Source organism: Papio anubis, chromosome 2, assembly GCF_008728515.1.
Source record: "Papio anubis isolate 15944 chromosome 2, Panubis1.0, whole genome shotgun sequence".
In the NCBI taxonomy this organism is placed as follows: Eukaryota; Metazoa; Chordata; class Mammalia; order Primates; family Cercopithecidae; genus Papio; species Papio anubis.
In genome coordinates, this window is record NC_044977.1 from 189,394,036 (window position 1) to 189,421,748 (window position 27,713).

The 27,713-nt window shown below is 35.6% G+C and overlaps 1 protein-coding gene across 5 annotated transcripts in view; it reads right to left on the bottom strand.

Annotated features, from left to right (window-relative positions):
* ATP13A4 (ATPase 13A4) overlaps positions 1–27,713 on the bottom strand; it is a 160,412-nt gene that overhangs the window by 71,778 nt on the left and 60,921 nt on the right. For all 5 annotated transcript variants that reach the window (XR_004182362.1, XM_021934992.2, XM_021934991.2 and 2 more), the window contains exons 4-9: positions 22,679–22,749; positions 22,506–22,586; positions 20,913–20,982; positions 19,323–19,457; positions 13,374–13,443; positions 1,050–1,184 (exon numbers count right to left, since the gene is read on the bottom strand). Coding sequence is in view for 4 of the 5 variants with exons in the window: in XM_021934992.2 (XP_021790684.1) it covers positions 1,050–1,184; positions 13,374–13,443; positions 19,323–19,457; positions 20,913–20,982; positions 22,506–22,586; positions 22,679–22,749 (562 nt within the window). In the remaining variant the exon portion in view is untranslated. The remainder of the gene's footprint in view (positions 1–1,049; positions 1,185–13,373; positions 13,444–19,322; positions 19,458–20,912; positions 20,983–22,505; positions 22,587–22,678; positions 22,750–27,713) is intronic.

Sequence of the window (27,713 nt, forward strand, 5' to 3'; positions counted from 1 at the left end):
GTGGTCAATAGAAAGTCAGAGTTGCATTACAGTATATTAAGGCTACTTTCGTTAGGAAAATGGTAGTTGGCACTGCAGAGTCCCAGCATTACAGGATTTTTAGGAATCTATGGATTTTAGAGGGAAAAGAACCTCCCTTGCCATGATCTGTGACACATTTATTCTTTGTCAGCTAACATAGGAAGGTGTGTACACTTGTCTCCATTACCTGTCTTTCTGGGCTGCCTGGGAGAAATGGATTTGATCTGAACTTGAATGGGAACCATAATACACCCATGAGAGTGCGTTCACAGCCTCCATGTATTCACAGCCTCTCATTTCATCTCCGAGAAACACTCTATGATTCTTCTTTATGTTATAGAAGTATCAGCTGAACATCTCATCATTATGCTATGTCAGTGAGAAATCAAGGCAGTGTAATCTTAAGCAAGTCACCTCTCTGGACCTCAGTGGCCGTGCCTGTGATGTGAGATAACCTCACAGGTCCCGCCCAGCTCCAGCATGCCATTTGTAAATGAACTACAGTGAGTCCGAAACACCAGTGTGTATTTTGGAAGCAGCAGGTTTTTCCAAATGCTGCCTCATGAATTTCTTAACATTTTCAAGCCAGGCCAGGAAGAATTTGAATGACCCCTGTGGGTTTCAGGATGTCGCTGATGATTTTCAAACCCTCCAAGTTTATTTAAAAACATGTTTTATTTAAAATAAACAAACATAAAAGTCACAGACAATTCTGAAAGATCTAATGATCTCTACAATCTTTTAAGCTAAATGAGAGGGTTGTAATAACCTTTTGTTTAAGAAAGAAATACTAAACACTCAAAAACTTGTTATTGTATCAAACTTAACACATAGAAAGAGCTTTAATTTGAACCCACAGATCCATTCACAGCAGGACTGAGTAAGATTTGTGGAAACAGGAAGGTCCCATAGCAGACAGTGCTTTACAGCCAGCCGTTGTCATTCAGGGAGAGAAGGAGTAGGGACCACAGTAGCGAGGAGTGTGGGCCAGGCCACGGAGGTTGCCAGCTGTGGAGATAGAACTGTACCTGTCAGCATGCCTTCATCCACCACACAGCTGCCTTCAATCAGAACGGCATCACATGGCATTAGCACTTTGTTCCCTGTCAAAATTAATAAATCTCCAGGCACCAGGACGTGTGATTCCAGCTCTTGAACTCCAGCTGAAAGTGGGAGGAGACAGAATTGAGTCAGGTTATTTTCCCACAAAAATATAATCCAACATCTGCTTAACTTGAATACCAATGAAAAAGCAACCACGGCATTTTTTTTTTTTTTTTTTTGAGAAAGGATAACATTCCTCAACGTTGATTCAAACTTTGAAAACAAAAAGAAAAGAATGTAACAAAATAGACTACATAAAATAAAAATCTTTGTGTGGCAAAATAATAAGAAAAAACTAATGACAAATTCAGAAACAAATTTGAAACTTACATTACAGATAAAAGGTTAATACTCCTAGCTGAGCACAGTGGCTCATGCCTGTAATCCCAGCACTTTTGGAGCCTAATGCGGCAGAATCATTCGAGCTTAGGTGTTTGAGACCAACCTGGACAACACAGCAGGAGCCCCATCTTCACCAAAAAATAAAAAATAAAACAATTAGCCAGGCATGGTGACACACACCTGTACTCCCAGCTACTTGGGAGGCTGAGGTGGGAAGACTGCTTAAATTTAAGCTCAGGAGGTTGACACTGTAGTGGGTGATGATCATGCCACTGCACTCCAGCCTGGGTGATAGGGCAAGACCCTGCCTCAAAAAAAAAAAAAAAAAAAAAAAAAAATCCTAATAGATAATGAGTTCCTTTTAAAAAGAGATCTCCAGCAAATAACTGTATAGCAAAATTGCTAGATATTATCACTTCATACACACACACATACACGTGGTGTGTTAAGTGTCTGCAAAGCTGTTCATTCTTACCCATGATAAGAGAAATGAAAGTCCTTCCCTCCTTCCTCATTGCCTGCCTGCCTTCCTTTACTTCTTTTCTTCCTTATTCAGTCTTAAAGCTATTAGGGCTGGTGTAAGATAGGCATCCCTGCAGGGGGCTGGGTGGGGTGGGCTGGCAGCCTGCTCTGGGGTATTGGAGCCTAAGCAGGATGGAAGGGTGTTTCCATGACCTGGTACAGGGTGTCAGAGCTTGAGCAGGGACAGAAGGGCCCCCATGGTTGCAGTGGCCTGCTGTGGGATGTGGGGACCCAAGCAAGGTGAAAAGGGCATCTACATAGGAGTGGGATGAGGGGCAGTGGGAGCATCAGTGGTGATGAAAGATTGGTTGCATCCAGGCAGAAATGGTACAATAAGTACAGTAGTCTCCCTTGATCTCCAGTTGCACTTTCCATGGTTTCAGTTACCTACAGTCAACTGCAGTCAGAAAATATTAAGTGGACAATCCCAGAAATAAACAATGTATAAGTTTTCCAACTGTGCACCATTCCGAGTAGAGTAATTAAATCTAGTGCTATGCGCTCCATCCCACCCGGAACAGAATCCATGCTGTATACACTTCCTGCTTGTCAGTCACCTGACTATTACATTGCCTGTTGCAGTATCCCTGTGCTCATTTCAGGTTACCCTTATTTTACTACTTGTGCCCCAAAGCACAAGAGTAGTAATGCTCTCAATTCAGTTATGCCAAAGAGAAGCAGTAAAGTGCTTTCTTTAAGTGAAAAGGTGAACGTTCTTAACTTAAAGAAAACAAAACTGTATGCTGGGGTTGCTAAGATCTACAGTAAGAATGAATCAACTATCTGTGAAGTTGTGAAGAAGGAAAAAGAAATTTGTGCTAGTTGTGCATCGCACCTCAAACTGCAAACATTACAACCACAGTGTGAAGTGCTTAGATAAAATGGTAAAGGCATTAAATGTGTGGGTGGAAGACATGAACAGAAATGTGTTCCAAATAACAGTGATCAGACTCAGTACTACCCATGGTTTCAGGCATCCACCTAGGGTCTTGGAATGTATCCCCTGCAGATAAGAGGGGACTCCTGTAGATATAATGAGGTTAACTAGCCAGGTTTCTCACTGAAGAAAGGAAGTTACAAATAGAGAAAGAGATACAACTACAATAGACCCTGTGGTAGTAGATTCCAATGAAAAATATCAATATACTACATAGAGAGACAGAAATAATATAGATGTAAATATGTGTGATTATAAGAATATATAAATATGTTTGCTAGTCTTTTTGTTTATACACCAATAGTAATGAGCACATCCAGTGCCCAGATTTTGGCTTCTAAATTCCCTTTCTCACAATAAAAAGGCTTCCTTAGAGAAACGACTGAGTACAGGCTGGGCCAAGAAAAGTATAATGTAAGCTAGAACATCTTGTTGTGCCATTAAGTAAAGAAATGCTCAAAGAATGATGGGGACATATCACAAAACTATCAAAGCCAACTTTAAAGGGGTCTCACTGCCTAAATCTGTAACAATTTGAACATCAAAGTAAATAACAATAAGAAAGAACCATAACCATCAAATAAAATAGGGATTTATGAGTTCATAATGACTTAAGTAAATGAATAAATAAATAAGGAGAAGAGACAGATTTTCCTTGCAGCAAAATGGCAATTAATTAATGTAGAAGGAGAGATAACATTAGAAAAATCATCATTTGGCAACTATCAAGGTAATAATTAATTTGGCCAAGAAACACCAATGTATACTAAAACTAGAGGGTGAAAAATTGATGAAGATGGTTTATTTATATCATCTCAAAGTATCTCTCAACAAAATAACCATTAATTACAAAAAGGAAAAGAATAAATATGCAATGGAGAAACCTGGCAGACACCATTTAATTAAGTAATATAAGTTAGCATCACCAGTAATAGGACAAATTGAAATTATGCACCATCTGAGAGGAAGCAGTGAAAACACAGCATCATGTCTGTGATATTCCAGCCAAAAATGCATACCCTGAATTTAACTACGAGGAAACATCAGCAAATGCAAACTGAAGGACATTCTATAAAATAACCAGAGTCAGAAGAGTCAAAGTCACAGAATTCAACTAAAAATTGAAGATTAAAGAGACATAGCAAACAACAGCATTGTGTAATCCTATATCTCTTTTCTATTAGAACATTATTGAGACGATTGGCAAAACATGAACAAGGTCTGACCATTAGTTGGGAGAAATGTGTCAATATTAATTTCCTGGTTGCACTGTCCTTCATGTAGGAAAATGTCTTTGTCTTTAAGAAATACACAGTAGACCCCATCTGTCCAAAAAAAAAAAAAAAAAATTAGCCAGGCATGGTGGCGCACACTGGAAGCTGAGGCGGGAGGATTACTTGAGCCCAGGAGATCGAGGCTGTAATGAGCTATGATTGCACCATTGCACTCAAGCTGGGCAACAGAGCAAGTCCTGCCTCAAAAAAAATAAATGAGTAAATAAAATAAAATAAAGAAAGAAAAAAAGAGAGAGAGAAAAGGAACACACACAAAAGGATGTGCAGGTGATGACCACGGAGCTACATGTCAGCAACTTATTCTCAAATAGTTCTAGAAAAGAAGTTATTTAAACTATTCTACAACTTTTTTGTAAGTTTTAAATTACTTTCTAAAAAAGAGAGTGAGACATATATATGAGATAACATTGCTCACCTTATGATTAGAAAAATGTGCAAAATTTCCAGCACATTCTATTGGCAAGGCTGGTAGGAATCAGTCACTGACACATTTCTGGTGCAAATGCAAACTGGCACAATCTCTACGGAGAGAAACTTTGGCAACATTTTTCTAGCAAAAGTACATATGCACTTATTTCCTAACCTAGCAATTTTACTTTCAGAATCCGTGCCGAAGATATACTGGCGAAAATATGAAAAGACATATGTACGAAGCTTTTTATTACAGCACTATTTGTAGTAGTAAAAAACAGAAAATTTTTTTCAATAGAGGATTGACTGAATAAACAATGGTTCCTCCACACAAGAGAGTACCATGCAGCTGAAATAATGAATGAAGAATATCTATGTATACTAAATGGTCCCTGAGAAACATAGTTACGTAGGTAAAATATACACGGTAGGAAATACAGTTAAATATGTTTGATATATCTCTATTCATCTAGAAGACAGCAGTATAAATATATAACCTGTTTTGTATATGTAATACAAAACTATGAATATTATATATAATCTGTTTATATTTTTAAATGTAAGAATAAATAAAAACCAAAATGATGATTCTAGAGAGAATGAAGACATAAGTCAGAAAGGAGAGGGATAGGAACCAGATTCCCTGGAATATCTTCTGTCCTACGGATTTGACTCTCAAACCATGTAGATATTTTCTATATCTATACAAAATAATACAAATAAAAATATGAAAAGCTAACACTAAAATCTAAAGCAAAAAGAGCGAAATAAACCTATCAAGTTGCTGGCATAACCAACAGAAAACTATTTTGAGTGACTTTAATGAACAATGTATAATTTGGCTGTACATTTCTAACAAGATGTCACAAATGGGAAAAAAAAATTCTAAAAACATCTTAAACTGTTTTTAGGAATTATATCAATGCTGAGTGCATTGGTTTGTCACTCTGAGGTTATTATATACAATGGGATAAAGCAAAAGAGTAATCTCTTCCTGTTTTTGAGAATCAGAACTTTGGGCATAGAGATAAGAGAAACACAAGTACAATGAATAAAGTAAAGTAAAAAGCCCATAGTTCTAAACTTGAATTGGAAATTATAAGGTCAGTATGACTATGAATTCTAAACTTGAATTGGAAATTATAAGGTCAGTATGACTATGAATTCTAAACTTGAATTGGAAGTTACGAGGTCAGTATGACCTCATAATGCATTTTATCTTAAAAAACTATTTCCTAAGTATGTTTTCTAAAAAGACCTAGAAACAATGACTAACACCATTAAAATGAGTACTTGTAACATTCTCATTGAGGTTTATAGTACCGTATCTGGTACTGCTATTTCACTGTCCATTTTTACGTATGGAGATGGCTTTTTTCTTTAAACCTCATAAGCCGAACTCTGCTAGCTTCAGACTTTTCTTCTGTAGTTTTCTTACCTCTCTCAGCCTTCACAGAATTAAAGAGTTAGGGCCTGACTCTGGATTAGGCTTTGTCTTACAGAAGTGTGACTGGTTTGAGCTTCTGCTCAGACCACTACAACTTCCTCCACATCAGCAGTAAGGCTGCTTCGCTTTTGATCATTTGTGTGTTCACTTTTGGAGCAGTGCTTCTAATCTCCTTCAACAACTTTTCCTTTGCATTCACAAAGGAAACTGGTGCAAGAGTCCCAGCTTTCAGTGCATCTCGGCTTTCAACGTGTCTTCCGCACAAAGCTTAATCATTTCTAACTTTATTTGAAAATCAGAAACACGTAACTCTTCCTTTTGCTAGAACACTTTTTAGAAACCAGCGTAGGGTTATTTATCGATCTAATTTTAATACTGTTGGGTCTCGAGGAGTAGGGAGGCCCGAGGAAAGAGAGAGAGAGATGGGAATGGCCAGTTGGGGAACATCTAACACTGATTAAGTTTGCTATCTTACATGAGCATGGTTCATAGTGCCCCAAAGCACTTAGCATAGTAATATCAAATATCACTGACCACAGACTGCCATAACAGATATAATCACAATGAAAAAGTCTGAAGCATTTCCAGAGTTACCAACACGTGACACAGAGATACGAAGACAGCACATGCTTTTAGAAAAACGGCCGGATAGACTTGCTCAATGTAGGATTGTCAGAAATCTTCAGTTGGAAACAAAAAATGCAGTATCTTTGAAGCACAATCAAGCAAGGGGCAATAAAACAAAAGTGCTTGTATATGTATCATAAGTATATCTACACACGTACTTGACTCTATTGAGGAAATCTGAACATTGCCTGTATAACTATTTTCAAATTATGAGGTTTTAAAAGATGTGATAAAGGAATTAAAAAGACTCTTTATATTTTAGAGCTATATGCTGAAATATTTTCAAATAAAATATAGTATCTGGGATAGTTCCAAAATAATATAGGGTGGAGAGTTAATAGAACAGATGAAAAAGAGATTCAATAGGTTGATAATTATTTAATCTGTGTGACAGGTACATGAGGTTTTATTATAGTATTCTCTCTACTGTTATATATGTTCAAAGTGTTTTATCATAAAAAGTATGGACAAAAAAAATGACCAATTATATTTTTAAAAGGTAAAAATTCACTTCCAGCCAAAAGAGAATAAAAAGGACAAGAATTATCTTCCCACTGGAAACAACTGTATAAAAGATATGAAAAAATGGGTTTTAGACACTGAACATCAAACAACGAAAGAGATGGGAAACAAATAAAGGTGTTCTACATTTGCCACGCTTACTGTCTTTAAAGAGTTTCCAAGCCACTAGGCAGAGAAGGAAAACCAGACCAAGTCCAGATGACTACTGAGTTCAGAACACAAAGATGAGCATCGATAGAGATCTTGGCAGCTTGAGTTCATAGCTGGGGAGGTAACTGTTCAGGGGAGAGCCAAAAAGATCTGCAGAGGGTCTCTCCTTAATGTGAAGCAAACTACTGATCAGCACATTTACATGATGGAACTACTAGCAAATGAACAACTGAACATTTACATTTTAAAATATCATTTACAATAGCATCAAAAATATAAATTACTTAAAAATAAATCTGAGAAAAAGTGTGTAAGACCCATACACTGAAAACTGCAAAACACTGCCAAAGAAATCAAAGACCTAAACAAACGAAGCAGTGTTATATTCATAGAGCAAAAGATTGAAACATATTACTATGTCAATTTTCCATAAATGTATCTATAGGTTCAGCACAATCCCAATAAAAATCCCAGCATTTTTTATGCCTACATCAAAAAGTCTGATAGAGCACAAATAGACAATCTAAGGTCACACCTCAAGGAACTAGAGAAACAAGAATAAACCAAACGCAAACCCAGCAGAAGAAAATAAATAACCAAGATCAGAGCAGAACTAAATGAAACTGAAACAAAACAAAACAAAAAAAGCCCACAAAAGATAAATAAAACAAAAAGCTGGTTCTTTGAAAAGATAAATAAAATTGATGGACCATTAGTGAGATTAACCAAGAAAAGAAGAGAGAAGATCCAAATAAGCTCAATAAGAAACAAAATGGGAGATATTACAGCTGATACCACAGAAACACAAAAGATCATTCAAGGATGCTATGAGCACCTTTAGGCGAATAAACTAGAAAATCTAGAGGAGACGGATAAATTCCTGGAATTATACAACCCTCCTAGGTTAAACCAGGAAAAAATATAAACTGTGAACAGACCTATAACAAGCAGCAAGATTAAAGTGGTAATTAAAAAGTTACCAAGAAAAAAAAAGTCCAGGACCAGACAGATTCACAGGTGAATTCTATCAGACAGTCAAAGAAAAATTGGTATCAAACTTGTTGACACTATTCCACAGGAGAGAGAAAGAGGAAATCCTCCCTAAATCATTTTTTGAAGCCAGTATCACCCTAATACCAAAACCAGGGAAGAACATAACGAAAAAAAAAACTACAGACCAATGTCCCTGATGAACATAGATGCAAAACTGCTCAAGAAAATACTAACTAACTGAATCCAGCAGCATATCAAAAAGATAATCCACCATGATCAAGTGGGTTTCATACCAAGAATGCAGGGATGATTTAACATCCACAAGTCAATGAACGTGATGCACCACATAAAGAAAATTTAAAACAAAATCACATGATCATCTCAACAGCCACAGAAAAAGCATTTAACAAAATCCAGCATCCCTTTATTATTAAAACCCACAGCAAAATTGGCATAGAAGGGACATGCCTTAAGGTAATAAAAGCCATCTATGACAAATCCACAGCTAACATTATACTGAATGGGGAAAAGTTGAAAGCATTTCCCCTGAGAACTGGAACAAGACAAGGATGCCCACATTCACCACTTCTATCCAACATAATATTGGAAGTTCTAGCCAGAAAAATCAGACAAGAGAAGGAAATAAAGGGCATCCAAATCAGTAAAGAGGAAGTCAACCAGTCACTGTTCACCGATGATATGATAGTATACCAAGAAAATTCTAAAGGCTCATCCAAAAAGCTCCTAGAACTGGTTAATGAATTCAGCAATGTTTCAGGAAACAAAATTAATGTATACAAATCGGTAGTTCTGCTATACACCAACAGTGACCAAGCTAAGAATCAAGTCAAGAATGTAACTCCTTTTATAATAGCTGCAAAATACAATAAAATACTTAGAAATATGCCTAAACAAAGAGGTGAAAGATCTCTGTGAGGAAAACTACAAAACCCTGCTGAAAGAAATTATAAATGATACAAACAAATGGAAATATGTCCCATGCTCATGGATGGGTAGAATCAATATTGTAAAAATGACCATACTGCCAAAATCAATCTACAAATTCAATGCAATTTCCATGAAAATACCACTATCATTCTTCACAGAATTAGAAAAAATAATCCTAAAATTCATATGGAACCAAAAAAGAATCTGCATAGCCAAAGCAAGATGAAACAAAAAGAACAAACCTGGAGGCATCACACTACCCAACTTCAAACTATAGTGTAAGGCCACAGTCACCAAAACAGCATGGTACTAGTATAAAAATGGGGATATAGACCAATGAAACACAATAGAGAACTTAGAAATAAAGCCAAATACTTACAGCCAACTGATCTTTGACAAAGTGAACAAAAACAACAAGTGGGAAAAGGTCACCCTAGTCAACAAATGGTGCTGGGATAATTGGCAAGCCACATGTAGAGAATGAAACTGAATCCTCTTCTCTCACCTTATACAAAAACCAACTCAAGATGGATCAAAGGCTTAAATCTAAGACTTGAAACCATAAAAATCCTAGAAGATAACATTGGAAAAACTCTTCTAGACATTGGCTTAGCCAAAGGCTTCATAACAAGAACCCAAAAGCAAACACACACACACACACAAAAAGATAAATACATGGTACTTAATTACTTAATTAAACTGAAAAGCTTCTGCACAGCAAAAGAAATAACCAGCAGAATAAACAGAACATCCACAGAGTGGGAGAAAATCTTTGCAATCTATACTTCTGTTGAAGGACTAATACCCAGAATCTACAAGGAACTCAAATCAGCAAGAAAAAAACAAACAATGCCATCAAAAATTGGGCTAAGAACATGAATAGACAATTCTTGAAAGAAGATATAAAGATGACCAAGAAACATATGAAAAAGTGCTCAACATCAGTAATGATCAGGGAAATGCAAATCAAAACCACAATGCGATATCACCCTACTCCTGCAAGAATGGCCATAATCAAAAAATCAAAAATTAACAGATGTTCACAAGGATGTGGTGAAAAGGGAACACTCTTACACTGTTGGTGGCAATGTAAACTGGTAAAACCACTATGGAAAACAGTATGGAGATTCCTTCAAGAACTAAAAGTAGATCTACCCTTTGATCCAGCAATTCCACTCCTGAGTATCTACCCAGAGGAAAAGAAGTCATTACATGAAAAAGATACTTGCACGTGCATGTCTAAAGCAGCACAATTTGTAACTGCAAAAATATGGAACAAGCCCAAATGCCCATCAATCTATGAGTGGATAAAGAAAATGTGGCATGTATATAACATGGAATATCATACAGACATAAAAAACGAAATAATGGCATTTGCAGCAACCTGAATGAAATTGGAGACTGTTATCCTAAGTAAAGTAACTCAGAAATTGAAAACTAAACATCATATGCTCTCACTCATAAGTGGGAGCTAAGCTATGAGGATGCAAAGGCATAAGAATGACACAATGCACTTTGGGGGTTCAGGGCAAAGAGTGGGAGGGGAATAAAGGATAAGAGTACACACTGGGTACAGTGTACACTGCTTAGGTGATGGGTGCACCATAATCTCAGAAATCACCACTAAAGAACTTATTCATATACCAAAATAAATAAAAATAAATAAATAAATAAATTTTAACCAGGAAAAAATTATATTCCCCTTAAAAATATTTTATTTCCTTTAATTGGTTGGTTACATCACTAGAGTATATTTTGAACTTTATATTCTACATATGTATATACTATAAACAAGCCTGAAATAGATACCAAAAAGAGTTACTAACATAAAAATACATACATATTTCCACAATTTAGAATATACTTACCAGTTTCAGTAATTGCATAACCTGTATCACTGCACTTAAGGCTAAACACTGGTAATCCAGCCAGATATACAGCATTTTTGTGTTTTTCAGAATGTATTACAAATTATTATTTTTTTTAAAAAGAGCTACATTTTTAGTGTGTGCAGATGTGAATTTTGGCTTACAGAACTGTTTTTAATATTCATCTATGGTATTTTCTTGGCAAAGAAAATCAACATTTGTTCCCACTGCATGACTTTAATAGATAGATCAGTAGACATCCTAGGAATACTCTAAGGAAGCAACCCCAGGTTATGGAAAATATCTCATCAAACATTGGCATCTTTGAATTTTATTTGTGACAATTGTTTATGTTATTGTACATTTCATATTAGTACTTAATAGGAATTCTAACAGATTTTTAAATGAGCTTCTAAAGATTTACAAACTGAAGTCTGTATTTCTATAAATTATTGTAATTCTAAAGAAATCCCAGCATTTTTTAAAGAAATTGACAGGTTGAGTTCAAAAGTCATATGGAAACCCAAAGGGCTCAATAGTGTCAAAATAACTCTAAAAAAGAAGAGCAAGGCTGTAGGACTAACATTACCCTATTTCAAGACTTATTAACTTATTAAGACCTATTAAAGCAACATTGTATGGTATTGATATAAAAAAGCAAATACAAAAAAAGCAAAAAAATAAAATTGGGTAGGAAATCCAGAAACACATCCATCCACATGTGAACAATTGATTTTTGACAAAAGGTGAAAAGTCAATTCAGTGGAGAAAAGATAATCTTTTCAACAAATGGTATTGGAACATTTGGATATCTGTTTGCAAAAAATGACCCTCAATCCAAAAAAACAAAAGCCAAAATCAAAATGTAACATAGAACTACATGTAAAACCTAAAACTCTGACAGACAATACAGAAAATCATGGTGACTTTGACAAAATATCTTAAAAATTACATCAAAAGCATGATCCACAGAAGAAAACATTGATAAACTGAACTTTAACAAAAATAAAAATGTCTGCTCTTGGAAAAACACTGTAAAGAGAATGGGAAGATAAGTCATAGACTGAGAGAAAATATTTGCAAATCATTTATCTGATAAAGGACTTATATCCATAATGTGGAATAAACTCAATTTTAATAATAAAAATAATCTAATAAACAACAAACTTGAACAAATACTTCACCAAAAAAGATATATGATCAGCAAATAAGAATTTGAAAAGATATTCAATGCCATTAGTCATTAGGGAAATGCAAATTAAAACAAGGATGAAATACTACCACACACTAAAGTGGCCAAAATTAAAACGACTGGCCATACCAAGTGCTGTCAAGAACGTGGAGCACTTAGAACTCTCACGCTGCTGGTGTCAAACGGTGCCACCACTTTGGACACAAGATTGGCAGTTTCTTAAAATGTTAAATATCTATCTAGTACATGACCCAGCTGTTCCATAGCTAGGTATTTTCTCATAAGAAATGAAAGAGCATGTCTATACATGGCTTGTACCTAAATGATCATAACACCATTACTGGGAATCGCCAAAGACTGGAACCCAAATATGCATTGACAGGTGAGTGGATGAACGAACTAGTGTATCTGCACAATGAGATAGCCTCAGAAATAAAAGGAATGAATGATTGATGCACTTAATAAAATGGATAAATCCCAAAATGACTATGAACTTTGATCTCCCCCTAAATTAACCAAAAATGTATTATAAAAGACCCCAAAGAATACATACTGTAAAATGCCATGTATGTATTAATATTGAGCCTGGAAATGAATCTACAGTGACAGAAAGCTGATAAATGATTGCCTGAGGGATGGGGGAGGTGGGAGGAAGCGGGAGAGTAAACAACTAGAAGCAGGAACAGGGTAACTTTTGGGAGTGATGAACCGTCATTATCTTGAGGATTATGATAGCTTCATGGGAATATACACATGCCAAACATATCAAATACTACACTATAAATATGTTAAGTTTACCAATGTCAATTCTACCCCAATAGTAGTTCTTAAGGTAAAAAAAAAAAAAAAATCTTAAGTTCCTCATCCCTTTGAACAAATGCCTAAGGAAAAATGAATATGAAGATGAGAATACCAGGAGCAATCAGAAATACAAATTTAAATTATTTTCTGATTCCATGTGAATAGTACATAGATCTAAAATAATGGAACTTACCTTTTCTCCCACACACAGAGACTGTAATGTGATTATGTGACTCGACTAGATGGTGGAGTTTTACAGATTGCTGAAAAAGAAGGGAAAATGGAAAAGTGTTATCTATTTGAGCATAGTTTCTAGGTATTATTAAGTAAGGTGCTAGGCTTCTTTAAAGATGGAACACTGTCTTATTGCCAATTGAATGGAATGTACTGCCTACAAACAAAGGACTACGTAGCTCATTATTTAATTGAAAAAGCATCCAATTCCTAGTGATTTTCACCCAGCAGTAAGTATGTTTTCTTCAGCAGAAAGGAATTTCCAGCATGCTCTTTCCACTCAGAAGAGTTTTTGACACTGAACTCCAGCCTGGGCAACACAGCAAGACTCCATCTCAAAAAATATATAAATAAATAAATATAAAAATCAATAAATGAATAAGGAGTTTGATGGTTCCTGCTACTTCCTCACAATATTTGTTGTTGTAATACATGAAATATATGGGATGAGAGTGAATCAGTAAGAGAAATAAAAAACACAATTATATTTGATTCCACATTACTGGGAAACTATTGTGTAAAAGACCTCCTGCTTGATTCTGGGGGTTAAAAGTCCCAATCATTTAATGTGTTCATTTTGTCATCCTGATTTTGTCATTTAAGATACTTCCTAAATTCCCTAGCTTCAAATTATTTGCAAATCTGATAAATGTGTTCTAAAAATGATTAACAGAATAAGCCATTGTCAAAAAGACAGGTGTTTGGCTTTTGAGTAACTCATTCTTTTACTCATTTGTGCATTAATCAACAAACATTTATTGAGCAAACTTTAATATTTCAGGAATAGAATGAACAAAAGAGATACGGCTCTTAACACCAAGAAATTTACAATCTACTGAGAAAAGTAGGTTTTAATCAAGTAACTACATATATAAATGTATAATGACAATCAGGAATAAGAAGAAAAAATAAAGTACTTTTGGATCTTATATAGCAAAGGGAATCAATCAGGAGAAATCTCCCCTGAAGAAGTGACATTGAACCTAAGATCTGAGTAGGAGTTATTTAGTCAAGGGGTAAGGGCAAATTATGAAGATGAAAAAAAATTGGACAATTCCAGGTGGCATATCAAACTGTTCTGAGGTTAGAAAAAAAGAGTATGTGTCAGGAAACAAAAAGATCTAGTGCATCTGGAGGGCAGAAAGCAAGGGAGATGCTGGGTGAATCAAGGCAGGAGAAAGAAGTCAAAGCAGCAGTTACACGTACACGTGCAGCAGCAGTTCGTAGAGAGGGCCCGAGGAATGTCCCACAGGGGCTGAGCAGGTATACTGTTTTCATAATAGCACTAAGACGTTAATTGCCTTTTAGAATCTTATTCTCGCACAAGTGTACAGTGGAGATGTCCAGAGGCTGAGTGGTGTTTCATATCACAATAGACTAAATGCAGAAGCAGTTACAAAAATCCAATTGTCAGAAATTTAAAAAAAAAGAAGTACAATTATTAAAGTATTTAAATCAACTGATATAGAAATTTTTTTAGACTGCCACGGTCTGAATGTGACCCAAAATTCATGTATTGAAATCCTAACCCCCGAGATGATGATATTAGGAGGAGGGGCCTTTGAAAGGTGATTAGGTCATGAATAATTTTAGTGCCCTTATAAAAGAGGCCCAGGAGAGATGCCATGTCTCTTTGACCATGTGAGGATGCAGTAAGAAGGTGCCATCTCTGAACCAAGACGAGAGACCTCACCAGACACTGAATCTGCTGGCGTCTTGATCTTGAACTTTCCAGCCTCCATAACTAAAGAAATAAATTCTGTTGCTTAGAAGCCAAAAAAAAAAAAGAAAATCCAATTGTCGTCTATTAAACCAAAGATAAAAGAGATTTGCAAAAATGTAAAATAATGCCGTTCTCCTCACTAAATTATTTTTATTTTGGAAAATACAGTTGTCTTTAAATATATATTTATATACAAATATGTTGTTATTATTTTAAAATAATAAATATTTTATGATTCTGAGTTTTAATTCTTAATTTGGTAAATACCAATAGATATAACCTACAAGATTTAAAACTCTTAGAGATCCTCAGTGATTTTTAAGAGTTTAAAGAGCTCTAGAAACTAAAAAGTTTGTGAGTCTCGAGGTAAAGCTTTAAAGTCTGCGATGAGATTTAGAAGTTTATTGTAAGAGCAATGGGAATATTTTGAAGCATTTTAGTGATAAAAGCTTGTAAATAATCGTGTTCTGCAAGAATGATGTATGGAGGCCAGATGGGAGGTGATTGCAAGGTAGAAAACGATACTAACTCGAACCTTAATAGTGCTAGGGTGGAAAAAAGTGAATGATGCCAAGAGATATTTAGGAAGGAAAAATCAAAGGACTTCCTGTGTAATTGAAGGGGAAGAAGAAAGTTTCAAGGTTGGCAACCAGATTTCTGGCTTGTGCAATGGAATGGTCAGTAGTATCTGCTATCAAATCAGAAAAACCTAAGTGCAGATTTGAGGAGAAGAATCCTTGAGTTTTATGTTGAGAATGTTGAATTTAAGGTAATTTTTTGATATTAAGGTGGGGATATCAAATAGGTAGTTGAAGCTATGAGTCTGGAACTGAAAAGAGATATCTGGATTTGAGCTATACATACAAATTTGAAAGTCATTAGCATATGCCTTTGAAGTCATTGGCATGTACGGCTATAAAAATAATGAAGAATCTTTTATGTACTTGCATGAAAAGATCCTCAAGATATATTAATAGTAATTTTTTAAATAGCAAGTTAGAAAATAATATAATTATGCTACCACTTAGATAAGAAAAAAAGAAAATACATATACTTGTATTTGCTGCGTTTGCCTAAAACCTTTTTTGGAAGATTACACAAGAAACTAATGTAAGCAGTTGGCCAAGTGGAGTGGGAGAGACAAATGGAGCCTTTACATTATATGCATTTTCCTGTTGTTTTGACTTTGGAACACTCATTTTTTAAAAGTCAGATAGAGAAGGACGAGCTATCAAAAGAGAATGGAAAAGAGCAGCTGGAGAGGATGCAGAGTGTGCTGTCACTGAAGCCAAGGAAAAGAGTGCGTCAGAAAGAACGGAGCAGTTAACTGTGTCAAATCCAACTGAGAGGTTTAGCGAAATCTGTACTGCGGAAAAAAAAAAAAATCCACTGCAGGGGGACCATAACATTAGCAAGCAAAACACCAAGAACCCAATAAAAATTGATAAAGGACACGAAGAGTTCACAGTAAAAGAAATACAAATGGCCTAAAGTGTGAAGAAATGCTCAACTCATAATAGAAAACATGATCGGAGTTACTGAATTCTGTTTTCACTTATATTGGTAAAGATACGAAAAACTTATCTACTGTTGCAAGGAATGTAAATTGGTATTACTTTTTTATGTACATAGAGAGATGAGGTCTCACTATGTTACTCAGGCTGGTCTTGAACTCCTGGATCTAAGCTATCCTGCCACTTCAGCCTCCCAAAATTCTGGGATTACAGGTGTGAGCCTCCATACCTGGCCAGTATTACTTTTTTTAAGAGGCATTTTGACAACATGTATTAAAATAGTGTACCTAGCTTATGACTAAGTAATTTCAATTGCAGAAATTTTCTATATATCAATACAGATATTCATAAGCATATATACTTGTTATATACATATGTATACATATGTAATATGTGTCATATGCATACATATATATAGATGTATGAAAAGATATATGTGCAAGGATGCTTTTGCAGCATTGTCTTAGTAGCAAAAGACTAGAAACAACCAAATGCATATCAATATTGGACTGGTTAAAAATTATGATACATCTAGAGAAAATGTATTTGTGCAGATGCGGAAAGATATTTAGGATATAATAGGTAAGAAATTCAAGTGGAGGCTGGGCACGGTGGCTTATGCCTGTAATCCCAGCACTTTGGGAGCCCGAGGCGGGTGGATCACTGGAGGTGAGGAGATCGACACCACTCAGATCATCATGGTGAAACCCTGTCTCTACTAAAAATACAAAAATTAGCCGGGCGTGGTGGCACACGGCTGTAATCCCAGCTACTTGGGAGGCTGAGGCAGGAGAATTGCTTGAACCTAGGAGGCAGAGGTTGCAGTGAGCGGAGATCGCGCCATTGCACTCCAGCCTGGGCGACGAAAGCAAAACTCCGTCTCAAAAATAAATAAATAAATAAATAAGTAAAATTCAAGTGCAGAATAGTGTACATAGAATATATTCGTTCTGACAGCCGGGCGCGGTGGCTCAAGCCTGTAATCCCAGCACTTTGGGAGGCCGAGACGGGCGGATCACAAGGTCAGGAGATCGAGACCATCCTGGTTAACACGGTGAAACCCCGTCTCTACTAAAAAATACAAAAAACTAGCTGGGCGAGGTGGCAGGCGCCTGTAGTCCCAGCTACTCGGGAGGCTGAGCCAGGAGAATGGTGTAAACCCGGGAGGCGGAGCTTGCAGTGAGCTGAGATCTGGCCACTGCACTCCAGCCTGGGCGACAGAGCTAGACTCCGTCTCAAAAAAAAAAAAAAAAAAAAAAAAAAAAGAATATATTCGTTCTGTTAAACAAATTAATGCATATGCATTTAATATTGCTGAAAGTATACAGAAAATAGGGTCCTAGTGGATGTATCTTGAAAGAGGACCTGAATACTCAGAAGTTTTCCCAACGGGAGGGAGGCTTAATTTTTGTTCACACTCTTTTGTTCTGTTTGAATTTTATTTTTATCATAGCCACATATTGCCCTGTCTATTAAGGAAAAAAAAGAGCTAATTTTAAAAGAACTTTTTAAATTTTAAAATGATCTATGGGCTTTGGGATCACAGTGGCGACCTTAACAAGATTTGTTTAAATGGAGTCATGAGGGAGGAAGGCATGTCGGCATGACTGAAAAGTAAGAGGAACATGAGTAACTAATGATAACAGACACAGAGACGCTAGAAGTTTTACTGTGAACGGAAAAAGAGTGATATAGTAGTAGCTGAAGGCAGAAGCATGGTCAAGAGAAGAAACTTGTTTGAGTTTTGTTTTCAAGTTAGGAGAATTTGAGAATGTTAAATGTTGATGGGAAGGCTCTTGAGGAGAAGAGAGGAGTCACTCGTGGACTGCATAAGCACCCCAAGAAGGTGGAAGAGGATGGTCTCGCAGGCACGGCCAAGGGCACTTCCTCCACTGGAATGAGAGGTCAGGGCAGGAGGGGGCTGCAGAGATGAGTCATTTGGCACTCGGAAAGTGGGGAGTTGGACAATTTTCTGTCTTATGGCTTCCATCTTTTTTGTGAAATAAGTGATATCTGCTGAATTAAAGAAAGAGTGGAATATGAGAAGACGGGCCTCTCAGACACCAGAAGACAGAGATGGCTTGAAACCCTCATTTCAGAGGACGGGAGAGTACCTCGATTAGAGATGAACAGAAGGCTTGCCCAGATGAGGTTGGAATTCGCAGATTTATAGTGCAACCAACCAATCTGTTCTACGTAATTTTTTTTCCAACAGTATCTAGAAACCTGGTGTAGGCATAAACAAAGCAGGAGTTGGACTGCGGCCTTGACAAATGAGTACCAGCCAAACATAAATGGCAAAGGAGTTCATATTAAATAGACTCCTCCACCTTCCATCTCTCTTCCACCATCTTCAAGTCCCATCAGTATTCTCTACATGCATTTTTTCACATATTCACAGTTCATAAACCTTTGCATGTTGTTCTGCCTAATTAGTCTTAAGTAAATTAAAGAGAGAGGAAAAATAACTTCAAATGTCAGAGATTGGAATGGGAGGAAAGGGAAAGAACTAAATTGTTGAACACTGCTTACTGTGCTACATATTTATAAACTTGGTCTCATTTACTATGGAGTAGGAAGTGACTATTTCCTGATACTCCTTTCTAACAAATTTTTAATAAAGTCACTATTCTTCCCTTTCTGAAACCATAGAACTAATAGAGAAACTCACCTCTCTGAGATCATATACTGTCAAAGATATGGAAATTATGGACATGATTATGATGGCGAAAGCATATTCCTTATAGTCTTCACTAAACCACAAACAGACACTGAAGAGTTGAAATATATAAAATGGATTTAGAACCTGTTGGCAGACATAAAAACAGGAAAGCAAGCGAGATTTTTAGGCTTCACACTTAGCTCTTTATTTACTTGTTTTCATAATCATCTTCATGACATACATCATCCCACACAATAGTTTTATTATATTTATTCAGCAACTGACAAGTGCCAGACACTGCTCTAAGCAACTTTACTTGAATTTTCTCATTGAATTCTCACAATTACCTTATTAACCAGAAGTTACTTATCTCCATTGTAATGATAAAGAAACTGAACCTTAGATCTTGAGAAATACATCCAAAGTCATGTGACAATGATTGCCACAGACCCAAGACTTAAACCCAGGCAATCTGACCCCAGAGCACTTACTTTTAATCACTGCCGCACTTTACAATTTACAAAGTAGTGTCTCATGTATTGACATGTTGACCATCACAATAGTTATTTAAGGAGTAGATGTTGTCATCTCCTGTTTACATTTACTGGCCTTCAGAAAGGTGAAGTATTAGTTCAGGTTTACAAAGTTAAAATACTTTCTAGTCTCTTCTTCTCTATGACATAACACCTGCCATATTTGAAGTCGTTAAGGAACTTGATTAATGGGTGAGTTGAAGACTGCATGTTCTCGTTAAGTAGAAAGCAGTATAAGCTGCAAAAGAGCATCTAGAACACTGTGCGAGAGAGTAGCTGTTAACTTCAACAGCTGGAATTCAGCTTTGGTCAAAAAACATATTGTGCCTTCACTGAAATTCCCCCTAGTTGGTTTCCTTCTGTCTAAAACAGAAATGGCAATCCTTTCTTCTGGTTAGAGAGGCAGCACACAGAAACATTCCCCTTGGTTTGTTTTACTTTCTTTCATGCTTGACAGCTTGCTGGAAATACTTTAAAAGCACCTTAAGTTTAGTAAGCTTTTCTAAGGCAAGGAGGAGTGGAGAGGGAGCACAGGGAAGCCAGAGTACAGCTAGAGGGCTATGGTTTGATAATAATCATTGTAAAGTGAAAAAATGAGGATCCCAGTGATAGGGTCCAAAAGGGAAATTTCATCTTATACCTTGAGATCTGCAGTACTAATAAGGCTGAATAAATGGGGTTTTTTCTTCCTACATTTTTAGGCACCAAGGAACTTGTATCTGTTACCTAACTAAAGGATTAGCTTAAAAAAAATTGAGTTTCACGAAGTTAAAACAAGTTAAGCAGCACAGTATTAAAAAAGAAAAGAAACATTACATTCATCCAGCCACTAAATGTTAAGTAAGTACAATGAGTTTCACACCCTGTCTTGCATATGGCAATCTGCAAAAGAACCACTTGAAGAAAAAGAGTAACCAAGAGATATGAGGATAATATGCTTGGCATACTTCCAAAATATATTCTATATTATAGTTACTTATTAACAAGTAGCACTCCTGATTATTTCACTGGAGTCAAACTTCTTTATTTTCTATCCAACACCAAGAGAAAATGCTGGAGAAATTACCTCCTTGATGAGCAGTTTCCAAATTGGTGTAACTTCAACATCGATAGTATTAGGCCCACATATTAACCTCCTATAGAAAGAAATTACATATCACTCCATCACAAATAATAAAATTAAAATTCACTCCTCACCTATTCAGAAAAAAGTCTATTCCATGTTCAATTTCTCACTCGTGGGACCAACATAAGCCTCCCTTGTTATATACTATTCCCATCCTTCTCAAAATAATGGGAGGTGAGGGTTCCCAGTTGCAAAAACGATAAATATGACCATATTGCTTCTAGAACTATATTCTTCCCAAGGTCTAAATATTTTTCTAAATGGTATTTTGGGTATTTAATATTAAATATTGTCTCATTCAAGTAGTTTCAGGATTGGCATGTTCCCAACTCTGTCTCTCCTCAATTCCGGTTTTATTACTATAAGACCATGAGACAGTTAAGAGAAAATACCTTTATTGATAAGGAAATGCTGTTTCTACTTTCCTACCCCTATTTAGTAGTTCTGGAAAACTTCAGAACGTATTTTAATGTAGGTGGAAAGTTCTGTGATCTCAAAAATAACTCTACATGCATAACTATTCGGCTTTTTGATTCAGTGTCTCTAAAACTCAGAGATGTGTTTCTTTGATTATGCAGAGGAAAGACATTTTACGAGTTACATTACTGTTGAAAACACTAACCGCTTTCTCTGTGTCTTCCACCTCGATGCTCAGATTGAATAGCTTGGTCAAATGTATGAGAGCAGTGCTTCTCAAACTTTAACATTTATATAGCTCACTTGGTGATATTGTTAAAATGAAGATTCTGATTCAACGGGATGAAAAGTGGTCTGAGATCATGCATTTCTAACAAGCTCCCAGCTGATGCAGATTCTGCTAGGCTCTACATCTCTTCAAAGTACTAGAAATGGGGAAGGGCGAAGCATATGAATCATAGAAACTTAGAACAGCAAGGCCTTTAAAGAGTCCTTCTCCCCCTGTCTATGATTGGGAAACAAAGGTCCAGGGAGGAAAAGATATTTGTTCAAAGCCCACAGACTCTTGACATACCAGTGCCCTCCCTAAATCTCTCTCCTCTGCCTAATAATTCATTTGGAATTGTGGAGCTACACATCTTGCATGGTGTTCTACTGCTGCTCCATGGTTATTATTTAACTGCATTATCATGATCTAAGACGTATTTATTGATTATAACCTAAACTGGCTCAACTTTATATTATAATAACCTTGAGAAACATTGTATGGAGTAGAAAGAGCACTACATCTGCAGCCAGGAGTATGGGCCTCGAATTAGTTCTTCCGCTACTAATTCCCATCTGTGTGACCTCGTTCCGGCCATGAAACCTTTCTGAGTCTCAGATTTCTCGTTTGTTGTATGGAAATCGTGATAATGTCTGTTCTACCTGCCCCATAAGGTTGCTCTGAAGATGAAGTAATATAATGTATGTGAAAGATTTAATTTAATAATACTAAATAGAGCTTTACAATATTTTCTGATATTAATCCATTAAGATAACTATTTACTGAGCTGTCTATTTGGCTAACTGATAATAATCCTTTTGAGCTAGTATAGGCAATAACATGCATGGTACCTAATCTCTTGTTCTTCTCTTGTCAAGCCTGATCCAAATTTTTGATGTATCTTGGCAGAACTGAGCCAGTCTTCCAAAGAGCTAAAATAATAATAATGAAAAGAACATATTTAGCAATAATATTTTTGAGATAACGTTTTTCTTCTTTGGCTGTACTGGCTAAAACAACTTACCCAATTTTCTGGAACTGTCCTTCTAAGTAGTTCCAAACATATCTTATTTTCTGCACTTTTATGCATCTCACCTGCAAAAGAAAAGTACTAAGAAAACCTCTAGTTTGAGGATCAGAGAATAAACAGCAACCAGTGGCTAAAGAAGCATTTGTTTAAAAAGCAAAGATAAAACTTTAACATACTTATTTAAGATTTTATCCTTTTCTAACTTATCCTTTGCTTTTCTACTATACAAATGGTACTCTTTATTAGAAGTCATCATTTAATCAACATGTATCATGGACCTACTATATAGAAAAATATATATGAATAAAACTTAGTCTCTGCATTCTACTACTTTATAAACTAAGAAGGAAAAATTTCCAAAAAAAAAAAGACATAGAGTCCAATATGTACATGTCAAAAAAATTAAAACATAATAAAATAAAAAATACATTTTTGAAATGCTATAGACATAAAGAGAGAGAAGATGATGGAAGGCAATATGATGGAGATGATGTATGAGTTACAGTGTTGAAGGATTAGAAGACTTTTACTCAGATGAGAAAATAGAAAGTATTTTAAAGAGATTGCTCACAAGTTAGTTTGGGGGAAGAAGGCCAGTGAGCATGCCTATTTGTAGAATGAAGAACGAAGCTAGAAAGACAAACTGAAACCAAAGTATTGATACCGGAGTTGAGAAGAAATTACTTAGACAGATAATGAGGTTACAGAAGTCCTCAGTAAAGTTTTCTTTTTAATGAAAAGCAGTGCCCAATCATTTTTCTTTCTAACATAAAAAGACCCAACTATATGCAACCTATGAAGAATCATTTAACTAGTAATAACATACATAGGATGAAAATGAAAGAATGGAAGAAGACATTCCATGAAAATGGAAACCAGAAGAGATTAGAAATAGTTACACTTATGTCAGATAAGATACACTTTAAATTAAAACTATAAAAAGAGACGAAGAAGATCATTGCATAATGACAAAGGAGTCAATTCAGTAAGGGATTAACGCTCATATGTATGCACCCAACATGGGAGCACCTAAATATGTAAAGCAAGTATTAATAAAACCAAAGGGAGAAATTGACTGCAACACAATGATAGTAGAGAATTTCAACACCTCACTCACAGCAAAGAACAGATCATCCAGACAGAAAATTAACAAAGAAATATCAAATCTAAACTACACTGTAGACCAAATGGACCTAACAGACACTTACAGAACATTCCATTCAACAGTTGCAGAATATACATTCTTCTCAACTGCTCATGGAACAGTATCCAGAATAGATTATACATTAGGTCACAAACAAGTCTTTACAAATTTTAAAAACTGAAATCATATCAAGTATTTTTTTCTGACTACAATAGTATAAAAGTAGAAATCAATAAAAGCAAGAAAAACTTCAGAAACTTTGCAAATACATACAAATTAAACAACATGCTCTTGAACAACCTTTGGTCAACAAGGAAATTAAAAGAGAAATTTCAAAATTTCTTGAGACAAATGAAAATGAAAACACAGCTTATCAAAAACCTATGGGATACAGAAAAAGCTGTTCTAAGAGGAACGCATATAGCAATAAATACCTCTATACAAAAAAGAATGATCTCAAATAGACAATCTAACATTGCACCTCAGGGAAAAATGAGAACAAACTAAATCCAAAATTAACAGAAAGAAGGAAATAATAAAGATCAGAACAGAGGTAAATAAAATGAGAAAACAAAAGGTCAAAAAACCCAAAGAGCTGGATTTTTTAAAAGATAAACAAAATTAACAAACGTTTAGTCAGACTAAAGAAAAAAAGGGAAGACTCAAATAAAATCAGAAATGAAAAAAGAGACATTACAAATGATAACAAAGGAATACAAAAAACCCAGGAGATTATTATAAACAATTATATACCAACAAGTTTGATAAATCTAGAAGAAATGGAAAAATTCCTGGACACATGTAAGCTATCAAGATTGAATCATGAAAAAATAGAAAATGTGAACAGATGAATTAGCAGAGATTGAATCAGTGATAAAAAGTCCCGCATCAAAGAAAAGCTCAGTACCTGATGGCTTCACTGCTGAATTCTACTAAACATTTAAAGAACACCAATTCTACTCAAACTATTGCAAAAAATTGAAGAGGGGAAAATATTTCCAAATTCATCTATGCTTCACCCTGATAACAAAACTAGAGAAGAGCAAAACAAAAAAGAAAACCATATGTCAATATTCCTGACAAACCTAGAAGCAAAAGTTGTCAACAAAATTAAAGTTAACAGCATATTTAAAAGATCATTTATCATGATCATGTGGAATTCATCCCGGGATACAAGGATGATTCAACATATACAAATGAATAAACATAAAATATCACATTAACAGAATGAAACACAAACACCATATGATCATTTGAACAAATACAGAAAAGCATCTGACAAAATTCAACATCCTTTCATGATAAAAACTCAACAAAACAGATATAGAAGGAATGCATCTCAACACAAGAAAAGCCATGCAAATCAACAGCTAATATTATACAAAACTAGAAAATATTGTAAGTTTTTCCTGTAAGATCTAGAACAAGACAAGAATGCCTGTTTTCATCACTTTTATTCAACATATTACAGGAAGTCCTAGCCAGAGCAATTAGGCAAGAGAAAGAAGTAAAAGACATCAAAATTGGAAAAGAACTTAAGTTGCCCCTTTTTGCAGATGACATGATATCATATATAGAACATCCTAAAGACTCCACACACAAAAAAAACTAATAAACAAATTCAGTAGAGTTACAGAATACAAAATCAATGTGTATAAAAATCAGCAGCATTTCTATAACTAATAGCAAACTATCTGAAAAAGAAATCAAGAAACTATCCCATTGGCAACGGCTACAAAAAAATAATAAAATACGTAGGAATAAATTTAACCAAGGTCTTGAAAAATCTCTACACTGAAATCTACAAAACATTATTGCAAGAAATTGAAGAAGACAAAAATAATTGAAAAGATATTCCATTCTCATGGATTGAAAGAACTAATCTTGTTAAAAATGCCCATACTGTCAAAAGCAATATACAGATTCAATTAAATTCCTATCAAAATACCAGTGATATTCTTCACAGGAATAGAAAAAACAATACTAAAATTGGTATGAAACCACAAAAGACCCTGGATACCCAAAGCAAACAGAGCAAAAAGAGCAAAGCTAAAGGCATCACACCATCTGACTTCAAATTTCACTACAAAGCGATAGTAACTAAAACAGCACGGTGCTGGCAGAGAAATAGATATATAGACCAATGGGACCGCAGAGAGAAAACAGAAATGAATTCACACACTTGCAGCCAACTAGTTTTCAACAAAGGCGCCAAGAACACACAACGAATAAAGGATGGTCTCCTTAATAAATAATGCTGAGATAGGCCAGGCATGGTGGCTCATGCCTGTAATCCCAGTACTTTGGGAGGCTGAGACAGGTGGATCACTTGAGGTCAGGAATTTGAGACCAACCTGGCCAACATGGCAAAATCCCATCTCTACTAAAAGTACAAAAGTTAGCTGGGCATGGTGGTGGGTGCCTGTAATCCCAGCTACTCAGGAGGCTGAGGCAGGAGAATCGCTTGGACCTGGGAGGCTGAGGTTGCAGTGAGCCGAGACCCTGCCACTGTACTCCAGCCTGAGAGACAGGGCAAGACTCTGTCTCTCTCTCTCTCTCTCTCTCTCTCTCTCTTTCTCTCTCTCTCTCTCTCTCTATATATATATATATATATATATAAATCAAACTGAGAAACCTGGCAATCCACATGCAGAAGAATGAAGCTAGACCCCTATATCTTACCATACACAAAACTCAACTTGAAATAGATTAAAGACTTAAATGTAAGATGGGAAATGATAAAACTACTAAAAGAAAAATGTAAGGTCTGACATGGCATTGATCTGGGCAAGGATTTTTTGGATAAGACTCCAAAAGTGCAAGCTACCCCAAAACAAAAATAGACAATTGAAATTACATCAAGCCAAAAGCTTCTATACAGCAAAGGAAATAACTAACCAAGTGAAAAGATAACCTACAGAATGGAAGAAAATATTTGCAAACTGTATATCTGACAAGGGGTTAATATCCAGAATATATAAGGAACTCAAAAAACTCAGTAGCAACAAAACAACTATTTGATAGAAAATGGGCAAAAGACCGAAACAGACATTTTTCAAAAGAAGACATATAAATGGCTCACAGATAAATGAAAACATGCTTAATATCACTGGTCATCAGGGAAATGAACGTGAAAACCACAATGAGCTATCACCTCACTCCAGTTAAAATGCTATTATCAAAAAGACAAAAAAAAAAAATGACAAATGCTAGCGAGGATATAAAGAGAAGAAACTCTTGTACACTGTTAGTGGGAATATAAATTAGTACAGTCATTATGAAAAACAGTACACAGGCTCCTTATAAAATTAAAAATAAACCATCATATGATCCCTTAATCCCAATAGTAGGTATATATCTAAAGGAAAAGAAATCAGTATGTCAGACAAATATCTGCACTCTCGTGTTTATTGCAGTAATATTCACAATAGCCAAGATATGGAATTAACCTAAGGGTCTATCAATGGATGAATGGATAAAGAAACTGTACATATACATTTTCTTTGTGGAATGTTATTTGGCCTTAAAAAGAAGGAGATTCTGTCAGTTTTGACAACATAGATGAACCCTGAAGAGATGTTAAATGAAATAAGCAAGACACAATAAGGCAAATACTGCAGGTTCTGACTCATTTGTGAAATCTAAAACAGCTGATGTCGTACAAGTAGAGAGCAGAATATTGGGTATCAGAGGCTGGGGGGAACAGCATAGATAATGGGATGGAGAAAGGTTGGTCAACAGTACAAAGTTACAGTTAGATAGAAGGAATAAATTTTGTTGTTCTTTTGCAGAGCAGGGTGACTATGTTTAGTAATATTGTACTGTATATTCCAAAATAGATAGAAGACAGGATTTTGAATATTATCACCACAAAGAAGTGATAAA